This window comes from Dendrobates tinctorius, unplaced genomic scaffold, assembly GCF_039654945.1.
Source record: "Dendrobates tinctorius isolate UK_male_01 unplaced genomic scaffold, ASM3965494v1 ptg000094l, whole genome shotgun sequence".
Lineage (NCBI taxonomy): Eukaryota > Metazoa > Chordata > Amphibia > Anura > Dendrobatidae > Dendrobates > Dendrobates tinctorius.
In genome coordinates, this window is record NW_027361762.1 from 11700438 (window position 1) to 11712575 (window position 12138).

The 12138-nt window shown below is 41.0% G+C and overlaps 1 protein-coding gene across 1 annotated transcript in view; it reads left to right on the forward strand.

The window, feature by feature from the left end:
* The first annotated feature begins 3247 nt into the window (after positions 1-3247).
* GUCY2C (guanylate cyclase 2C) overlaps positions 3248-12138 on the forward strand; it is a 1090166-nt gene continuing 1081275 nt past the window's right edge. Inside the window, exon 1 of the mRNA XM_073586670.1 lies at positions 3248-3498. Coding sequence (XP_073442771.1) covers positions 3303-3498 — 196 coding nt within the window. The 5' untranslated portion in view covers positions 3248-3302. The remainder of the gene's footprint in view (positions 3499-12138) is intronic.

The window sequence follows — 12138 nt, forward strand, 5'->3', positions numbered from 1 at the left end:
TGTTGTACTCTTTTCATCCTATTCCATCCCTGTTCATTAAGAGTTATTCCCTGTTGGACAACAGTTGCCTACTTGGTCTCTGATTTACCTGGACTACCATGACTGGATAGAGAACAAGGTAAGCTGCTGACACAGAAGAAATGGAGCTGTCGGCTGACAGCGATCTTGAGATTTGTGACTGTGAATTTGGGACTTGTCTTTTGTTGCCCGCTGTTATTGCACTGCGAGCGGCTGACAGAGACTTTGGGCAGTGGACCGCTGTAAAAGAAGTGAAGATTGCGGGTGTTGATTCAAAAATGGCTCCGAGGTGCTCCAAGGTCCGAGTGGAGGCAGGCCTGATGTTCAAGGCCTGATGGTCAGAAGAGCTGGAGGAACGACTCCCATTACGGCGGCCAAGTCAGCAACCGGCGGAGGATGGGGGCCTGACGACACTTCGGCGGTAACCGCGAGGAGTGAGAAAGACCCTGGAGGCAACCTGCTGCTTTGCCCGCTGCCTACTCACCACCTGTGGCTCCGTCGTCTTACGCGGAGGCATTCCGCCTGCCAACCCCACCGTCATCCCCGGAGGTACCCTGGCTGCCCACTCCGCCATTGTCTCCGGTTGCGCCGGCACCCGCATTTCCACAGGCCGCATCTGTTCTGGCTGACATCCGCGGCCTGCATGCAGAGGAGCCTCATGTGCCTACGGAGGCCGAGTACATCCATGAGGTGATTAGGGAGAAAAGGTTGCGGGAGTGCCGCATCCTTGCAGAACTGCAGCACCCAGAGGAGAAACTGCAGCAGGCCGGATGACCCGCAGTCTCGTCCGGTACCTCAATCAGAACCGGGGGTATGGATTCCTGCAAGAGATGGAGACCGGGGCCAAGGTATACATTAACGCTGGGTCCCTCATGTTCCGCAGTCCTCTTCATGAGGAGGACTATTTGGACTTTACTAAGGAGCAGGGACCTCGGGGGGCCCTACGCAGTCGCCAAAAGGATGGCCTCTGACCAAGAGACCCCAGATGTGGCACAGCCGGCAGTTGCCCTGGCAGTACAGGAGAGAGCGATGTCTCAGGGCAATGAGGCAGTCACAGATGTGTCAACAGAGCCAGAGGCTCAAGGAGCTACAGGATCACCACTGGAGGGAGTGCGGAATTAACGGCCTGTTAACGGCCATAAATGTTTGTTTTCCTCTCCTCCCAGTTTGTTTGCACCCATTGGTGCCTCTCTTGCTGGATCACGGGACCAAAACCTTATGGGGGTTAATGACAGTGGACGCTGGATGTGGCTGCTGTACTGAAGAACCCTGAACTGTGTTCCCACTTTGACCCTTGGACTAGCCCCATATTTAAAACTTAGACCACCACCGTTAAAGGGCCCGTGGTCCGCTGAAAGGAGGGAGAGGAAGACTGTCCCCAGAGGGACCAGGGTCATGTGGACCCACACACAGAGAAAGACTGTCAGGTCTGAATGAGGCCCACTTCAAAGACTTTGGCTGCTCGTGTTAAAGGGCTAACTGGCTCGTGTGGACTATGAACTGTGTTTTTGTCTTTTCTATGAACCTATCTGCAGAGAGACTGGGACTCTGATGTTATATATATACGTTTTGCAAAGGTTGCTATGGCCGGAGATGGCCATGTTTAAGGAGGGGAGAAGTGTAAGGGGGTGGCAGTTCCCCTTAGTTGCACCCTCTCCTTCTCAGTGTGGCCCCCTGTGCACCTTTTATAAATATGTTCTTAATGTATTGTCAATGTGCTGTACTTGTGATGGCTTGTATTGTGGATGTTTCATTTAATTATCTTTGTATCTGTGATGTCAATTTGCTGCCTGTAGTTATGTAGGGACAACTAATGGTTAACCTTGTGGGCTGGACTTGCAGTCTCAGGGGAGATGGAAGCTACTGCTTCCTGTCAGAAGATGGGGTATGCCAGCCCAGAGCAGACGTGCTGAATAGACGGGACGCTGCCAGACTCCCGAAGGGGAGAGATCTGTTGCCCGGACTGAGGACTAAAAAGGACCCCAAGGACTAAAGAGGCCCTAAGGACTAAAGCAGGACTAAGGACTGCAACACGGGCCCCAGGACTCTGAAGGGCCTCCGCTGAAGGGGTTTTAAGCACCCAGATCCCAGCACGTGGACTACTGTAGATCTTCGGCTGCTGCAGCTGCTGTGGGTGCGGCTGTGGAGAGTGTCAGGGAGGGATCAGTAAACCAGTGTTGTACTCTTTTCATCTTATTCCATCCCTGCTCATTAAAAGTTATTTCCTGTTGGACAACAGTTGCCTTCTTGGACTCTGATTTACCTGGACTACCGTGGCTGGATAGAGAACAAGGTACACTGTGGAGAGAAGCTGTGTCAGTTCAGTCTATTTATATACAAAGGGTCAGGGGTGCTCGCTGACCATTTGCTCAGTGGACTCTGTCTGTGAACTGTGCGTTTAAATAACTTGGCCATAACCACCCCCCGGTTGCACTTGTTACTCATGCAAGGCCAGCCGAGGCTGCCTGGCATGCTGGCTGCTGAAAAGACAACTGGAACACCACTAACTGCATGGAGAGGGCGATAGATCAAGCGGACCACTACAGTGACCGGTCCTTCTAACATTTGCCAGAAATGCCAGATGACTAATTCAGCCCTGCAAGCAGTGCAAAATACTTGTCTTCCACTAATAATCAGAAAACAGTTTTAACAGAGGTTTACAGAGATAACCCAAAATTTAATAGACACCATAAGTCCAGACAGTGGGACATATTTATCAAGACTACCTTAATCTCAGACTAGACTTTCTTAAAATTCTCCAAATTAAAGTGATGTATGCTGTTTTATAAATCTGGAAAATTCCAAGTTTACACCACCTATTGGTTGAGTTTGTTTTTTAACAATTTTTTTTGGTAAATTTTATTTGTACATGCCAAAAATATGAAACGAATAAAGCTTTTTTTAACCTTATTTATTCTTGATGAATGTATTGCAACATCTAACTAAATATTTGCTGTTAAGTCATTTTAGTATTTGTTTACATGTAGCAGGTTGTTATGAGTTTTTTATGACTGTACTCCTTGGAACATTAATTAAAAGCAATATTTCTATTGGCATTGTCAATTTTCTGTGAAAGTTAATCACCATGATGTCTAGCTGTACAAATAAAAATGTAATACAGAAGCAGCCGCTGTGTTATCTTCACTTGTTAATATGTGACCAGACAATTGTGCTATGGCAGTAAAAGGAAGTGACATGTAATCACTGCTGTCCCAGCCATTCAGTCTTTCTTAGCGTATCAGTGACATCCTGGCAAATTGTTCTTAGAACATGGTTGAGGTAAAATGATGAAGCCAGAGATCTGCTTGTTTGTATTTATTCAATGGCTGCCAACCGTGGCGATGTCAACATGTGGAAATGGAAGCTACACTCTGAATATGATTATATTGAATCACACATCTACAGAATGGAATGTAGAATATATTAAAATAGCCGTAGAACTAGGCCTGTCTCTGATCCAAAATGACCTAGGAAATGAAGGTATGGGCTGTTTATTTTATCATACTGTCCTGTTTTTTCTTCTTTATTTAATTTGTCAATAATTTGATGCCAAGTACGGATGCTATGTATAATCAGAATGATAATTTATTGTGCTAACTAAGTCCTGTGTAACATCTAGCAAAGTGTGAAACATAGAAAACAGCAGTTACACGTGTGACTCCTGAGTAGTATTCTTGTGTCTGGAACCTATGGTGAACTTAAAGGTATACTCACATTAGTTATATCTGCTCAAGATTGAGTGAACTGATGGAATCTGATATTTATTTGTATTTAATTATGACTTAATGGAGATATGAAATTCTGAGGGATTGTTGAAATGATCCTAGTTTATCTTTCTGTCTTTTTGTTGTTTTTTTTTTGACAGATTAAAAAAAAAATAAAGTTAAACAATGAGAAGAAATGCTTGTTTTTTAGGCCTGAGATGTAATTTTGAATGACACCATTCATTCTACCCTACAATATATTGTTAAACAAGTAAAAGATTCAAAGTGCGGTGAGATTATAAAAAAACACAGTTCTATAAGGTTATGTTCCCCCAATAAACTTTTTGGTGAGTTTTTGATGTTTCAGATTAAGTAAAATAGTTTACTTGCATTTTTTCAAAAATACGCAGCATCAAAATCTCATCGTGGGAAAATAATCTAATTGTTTTGGGGTTTTTAGTCTTCATTGTGTGGTAAAAATAAACTGGCAATTTGATTCTCCACATCAATCATCTCACAGAGAAACAAAATATCCGGTATGTAGTTGTTTTTTTTTAATAGTAAAAAAAAATAACAGAAATTCGTAAAAAAAAAATTGTTTGTGTCTCCATTTTCTGACACCTCTGAGTTTTTACATGTTTCTGTCAATGGAGCGGTGGCAAGATTTTGTAATTATAGATGGGGAACATATAACATTTTAATATCTTTTATTACATAGCTTTAGGGAGGTGCAAACACTAAAAAAGCACAATTCTAGCAATTCAACTTTTTTTTTCCCTATTTACGACATTTAATTTATTTTATGGATTGAACTTTTACAGATAAGGTTGGTACCAAATATGCTTATTTTTAAATTTGTGTTCGGACTGTAATGAGAACCCATCTGACTCCAGCGATTGCGTTACTGGGGGGTGATGGTCGCCAGTGCTTGTGTACCACTGATCATGCTATTTAAATGCTGCTGTCAGTGATTGATGGCAGCATTTACATGGTTAAACAGAAGCAATATATTGGACAAAAATGATGTGGAGTCAGTTCCTGAGCGTGCTCCACATAAGGAGATACAAGTAGGTCATGTGTTGGAAAGGCGCTAAATGCAGAACAATATATGAGTCTTTGTGTGTTGTTTTTTAGCCAGCAGTGGAGTAGCTCTCAAAACTAAGCCTTGATTTTAAGGGGATTTCTTTCAATTACAACTTATCAACAGTTTTTGTGATAAGCACCTGATAACTGGAGGTCCCATTGATCAAGAAAATGAGTCTCCATGTGCGCTGACCCTCCATTCACTGTCTATGGGGCTGAAAAAGATAGCTAACTACAGCAAGCCCCTGATATTTATAACAGTGCTCTCATAATGATATATAATCACTGCCAGCAGAAGGGGGAATAGTTGAAGGAGGGATCAAGCAGAAAAGGGAATTTGGACCCTTTTCATGGAAAAGAAGAGTTTGGCTTCACTATGGAATCTAATAAGGAGCTGAGCCATGAGTGACTACAAAATGAACGGGAGCACTTCATAGAACGGATAAAGGTTTGGAAAATGTGGGCCTCCAGCTGCAATAAAAAAATAATAATGGTAAGAAAATGGTAAATAAATTACCATAAAAGTATATTTACAATAAAGCACGTGTACGAGCTTATGTATACAAGCAAAGAGCTTGTACAGTAGTGCATGAGGGCAATACAACTCCTAGGTGGGAACTGCCATACTGGTTGTGTCCAGTGTAGCATAATATGGTAATACAAGGTTATTATTCCCTGGTAGCTTGGGTAGTACATTATTCTATACTCTAGTAGTCTACAATTATGCAGTGATTTTATTCTGTTGGATTCATACCACCTAGAGAACGTTTACTGCAGCTGCATTTACTTCTATAAAGTCTTCACTTTATTACTTGATTGATATGAAAGGAGCTTTGCTGCCTATTCTACTATATTGTGAGCATGGTTGTTAAAGGGAATCTGTCACTCTTCCGCCATATACGACCTATTTACGATGGGCATACAGGTAATAGAAATGTTACTGTCATGATCCAGACCGGCTTTTGAGTCCTGTCTTTCAATGTTCTCGGTCTGGTCAATTCAGGGGTTTCTCAGCCTCTGTCTGTGTTCAGGTTTGCTATTTATCGCTGCTGCTTCGAGCAGGCTATGTCAATTATAGTTCTGCCTATGTCGTGAGTAGCTGACTCTGTTACACCCTGATTTGTCCTGCTGTTATTCCTGACTCAACCTGTGTCTCTTATTCCCTGCTCCCTGTCCCGAATCTGTGTGCCCCCTTTGTGGCTGGACTTTGTCTCTTGTCTTTGGCATATTCACTCCTGACCGTTACTGACCCCCTGGCTTGTCTCTGACCCTGAGTTTACTTACTCCTTTGGTACTGCGCTACAGTCTAGGATTTGACCCAGCTTGTTTGATTATTCTGCTGCTACCTTCTGGTAGCCTCGCTGCTGTGCTGCAGGTCTGCTCTTGCTGTGTGCAGTCCTCCCTCCACTCTATTGCCATCTAGTGGAGCTTGCATCTACCTGCATAGCAGCAGTTTGATATTATAACTGAACACTGACAGTTTTTTTTTCTTTGCTTCGCTCCTTATGTATCCACTGCACACTCTTGCAGGTCAGATGTAAAATCTAACGCAAGTGATGTAAGATTTGTCAGTGGAACATAGGGTTTTTGCTTCTTCTCATAACCAAATGCAGAAGGAGCTTTATGAGACGGTTAAATCTTTTCAGGGTTCTATTTCCCAATCTGTCTATAAGCACTCTGACACAGTTGATGATTCGCTGCACTCTCCTGAACCTGCGGTCAGGCTCCCAGATACCCTCTCTGGAGAAAAGAAGTTACGTACATTCAGGGAGAGTTGTAAGCTGCTGTTCTCTCTTAGACCCCGATCCTCTGGAGATGAGAGTCAGCGGGTGGAGATAATTATTTCCTTTCTTTGGGAGGGACCTCAATCATGGGCTTTCTCTTTACCTGCTACTGCCCCTGAACGTGTGTCTGTGGATAGGTTCTTTGTGGCCTTAGGACTTATTTTTGACAAACCAGACAGGGTCAGGGTGGCAGAGGATGTGATCATGTGTCTCTCCCAGAGTAAACTCACTGCTGAACAGTATTGTTCTGAGTTTAGATGGTGGTCCACTGAGGTGACTTGGGATGACTCGATTTTGAGATATCAATTCGGGAGAGGACTCTCAGATCATCTTATGGATGCTCTGGCCCTCCATCCACCACCCAATTCCCTGGAGGAGGCCATGACCCATTCCATTCGTATGGACCGGAGGTTACGGGAAAGAGGAGCTATCCAGCAAGAGATTCCTGTATTGCCTGCTAATTCTGAGGTGATGCCGTCTACGGAGACCATGGAGGTTTGTGCCACCAACCTCAAGGAGAAGGCGAGGAAGCGACGACATGATGCAAAATTATGTTTTATTTGTGGAGATACGGGACATTGGAAGAAGGACTGCCCCTCTTGTCCATCGATTAACAAGCTCCCGAGTTCGGGTGACTGTCAAGGTAGTCACCCAGCCTCTCAGGTACCATTTTCATCATTTCAAAAATTTTTGTTAAAGGTGGAACTGTGCTATGGAGGTGGTTAGGCATCCACTTCAGCATTTGTGGACTGTGGATCTTCCATGAACTTCATTGATAAACACACCAAGTATGACATGGACACAGAGTTTTAAATTATTACCCAATATCCCATACTTTCCATGTGTCTATTAGGATTACAACGCCTATCATCACTATCTCATAGAACCACAAACAAGAAAAAGATGATCAAAAGGCTATGTTTTTATCAAAAAAACATACAAATTTTATTTTTAGAAAATTGCCTTTTAAAAAGTTACATAATATTAATAGGGGAAAACAGGAAGATTGAACAATTCATCTGTAGAATGTGTATATACCGACACATTCATCCAGATACACAGCATACTATATGCAATTTCATAGAGATATATATACACACATTTCATCTCTGTCCATAAATATATATGCATAGATGGCTAACATACTAGCTCATGTGTATTATTATGCCGCTATCAATAATTCAAAACTCTACCCATAATTATAGAGCAAAGAGGCCCATGCATATAAGTCATGCTTCCTATCAGCCACTCTAATCTGCTATAGTAGATATCACAATAATGAAGAGACCCAGCTCCAAAAAATCACTGAAATTTACCTGTGAATGGCTGAAGGCTATGTTGCTGCCGGATGAGCGTGTCCGCCCCGATGCACGTTTTGGACCTCACCTTTCTCAAGGGACCTGACCGAGCTAGTGACCGCCTGTCTTATACACACCGCGGACACCTAGGGTGAACCGCTCTACCGGAAGTTACGTTCCGGGACCGGAAGTGACGCGCCTGGTTGTCAAGACGACCACGGCGCCGGCCACGGCGTCACATAGCGAGAGGAGCCAGGGCGGGCTACACCACCATCTAGAGACGCTGAGAGCAGGCAGGAGCCGTGGAGTCCAAAGAAACAGCGCGTGCAGGACCAGGAAGCAAACTTATGTATACACTAAAAACCACCATATCAAGATCATGTAATAACAAATATGGGATATAGGAATATATCAACAAAGGACAATACAATGTGATATCTAGTAGCTCACAAATTTAAACAACAACATATACATAGAGGTTACATAGAGATTACAATTGCATATGCATAATACATCTTCTAATATATACAGGACAGAACATAGTGATATACCTTGCAATTAACCCTCACTATTATTGTTGAGCGATACCATCCGATACCCTAAAATATCGGATCGGATGGTATCGGCCCGATACGAAAAAAGTATCGGGTATCGCCGATTCCGATACCGGAAGTCCCATTCAAGTCTATGGGACTTCCGGTATCGGAATAAGAAAAACCCTTTTCTGTCCTTGTACAGCCTCTCGAGGGGGTACGGACCTTCCGGGGGTCTGTGCCGACTGCCCGGGGATCTGTGCGGACTGCCGGGGGTCTGTGCCGGCCTGCCGGTGGTCTGTACCGACTGTCCGGGGGGCTGTGCAGGCTGCGGGGGTCTGTACCAGCCTGCCGGGGGGCTGTGCCGGCCTGCCGGTGGTCTGTACCGACTGTCCGGGGGTCTGTGCAGGCTGCGGGGGTCTGTACCGGCCTGCTGGGGGGCTGTGCCGGCCTGCCAGTGGTCTATACCGACTGTCCGGGGGTCTGTGCAGACTGCGGGGGTCTGTGCAGGATCGACCGATGGGACTACAAGTCCCATCGGGCGATGCCTGCTACCATGACGGTGATTAACACATTAGCCAATGATGGGACATTAGTAGTCCCATCATCCGGCTGTGTGGAATGTAAAAGAAAAAAAAATACATACTACATACATGCTACATACATACTACATACATGCAACATACATACTACATACATACTACATACATGCTACATGCTACATACATGCTACATACATACTACATATATACTACATGCATGCAACATACATACATACTACATATATACCACATGCATGCAACATGCATACTACATATATACTACATGCAACATGCATACTACATATATACTACATGCATGCAACATACATACATACAATATATACTACATGCATGCAACATGCATATATACAACATATATACTACATGCAACATACATACTACATATATACTACATGCATGTAACATACATATATACTACATATATACTACATGCAACATACATACTACATATATACTGCATGCATGCAACATACATACTACATATATACTACATATATACCACATGCATGCAACATACATATATACAACATATATACTACGTGCATGCAACATGCATAATACATATACATCACATATATACTACATGCATGCAACATACATATATACTACATATATACTTCATGCATGCAACATGCATACTACATATATACAACATATATACTACATGCATACAACATACATACTACATATATGCCACATATATACTACATGCATGCAACATACATATATACTACATATATACTACATGCATGCAACATGCATACTACATATATACAACATATATACTACATGCATACTACATATATACCACATGCATGCAACATACATACATACTACATATATACCACATGCATGCAACATGCATGCTACATATATACCACATATATACTACATGCATGCAACATACATATATACTACATATATACTACATGCATGCAACATGCATACTACATATATACAACATATATACTACGTGCATGCAACATACATACTACATATATACCACATATATACCACATGCATACTACATATATACCACATGCATGCAACATGCATTCTACATATATACCACATATATACTACATGCATGCAACATACATATATACTACATGCAACATACATACTACATATATACTACATGCATGCAACATACATACTACATATATACCACATGCATGCAACATGCATACTACATATATACCACATATATACTACATGCATGCAACATACATATATGCTACATATATACCACATGCATGCAACATGCATACTACATATATACAACATATATACTACATGCATGCAACATACATACTACATATATACTACATGCATACTACATATATACCACATGCATGCAAAATGCATACTACATATAAACCACATATATACAACATGCAACATACATACTACATATATACTACATGCATGCAACATACATACTACATATATACTACATGCATGCAACATACATACTACATATATACCACATGCATGCAACATACATACTACATATATACCACATATATACTACATGCATACTACATCTATACCACATGCATGCAACATGCATACTACATATATACCACATATATACTACATGCATTCAACATATATATATATATATATACTACATGCAACATACATACTACATATATACTACATGCATGCAACATACATACATACTACATATATACCACATGCATGCAACATGCATACTACCTATATACCACATATATACTACATGCATGCAACATACATATATACTACATATATACTACATGCATGCAACATGCATACTACATATATACAGCATATATACAACATGCATGCAACATACTACATATATACTACATGCATACTACATATATACCACATGCATGCTACATATATACCACATATATACTACATGCATGCAACATACATATATACTACATGCAACATACATACTACATATATACTACATGCATGCAACATACATACATACTACATATATACCACATGCATGCAACATACATACTACATATATACCACATATATACTACATGCATACTACATATATACAACATGCATGCAACATGCATACTACATATATACCACATATATACTACATGCATACAACATATATACCACATGCATGCAACATACATATATACAACATATATACTACATGCATGCAACATATATATATATACTACATGCATGCAACATGCATACTACATATATACCACATATACTGCATGCATGCAACATATATATACTACATATATACCACATATATACTACATGCATGCAACATACATATATAATACATATATACTAAATGCAACATACATACTACATACATACTACATATATACCACATGCATGCAACATGCATACTACATGTATGCTACATATATACTACATTAAGTACCAGAAAATCCCCTACTAATGGGAAGTAAATAATAGCACAACTCAGCAAACAATATAAATCATCAGAATTCCCTATCTAAACTATTAGGTAAGTTTAAGGGACCAGGAGAGTTTTAGCAAAAAAAGGTGAATTTTATTATACAATAATTAAAAACAGTAACAGAGTATCAATGCTAACGCAGGCAGTGATAGATATAAACAATAAATAACATCTAGAATAAATTAGTGAATCAGATGATAGTGAAGAGTCTTTCTCCCTCACAATATTCAATAGTAAGTCACATCCATTTAATTCAAATACACTCCAAGGTGCTATAATAATCACTCTAACGTATTGATATAGTGCAAATAGTAGAAAATATTTCTTTTAACACAGTTTGTTAATGCACTCACATAAAGTACAGGTAGACTCAGCTATAGCAAACAGCGAAACCATTACTGCATAGTATGCATTGCGACAGAAGCAGTTTTCATCGCATAGAAAATCAGTTTTAAAATGCTGCGCTAATCACCTGGGCAGATGCAAGAACTAAGATCACTACCACATGTGATGACCAGCCAGTGCTGCAATCTACCGCCTTCCATAATGTGGCAAGGTTAAAAATAAATACACATAACAATTGCCACGACATTAACTGGCGGGGATTAGCCCGCTGTGATGACTACAAAAACAAGTGCAAACTGTTATCTACTAGGCAGAATAAAATGCATATTAATGCATAATAAGCTAGGAGTGAAGT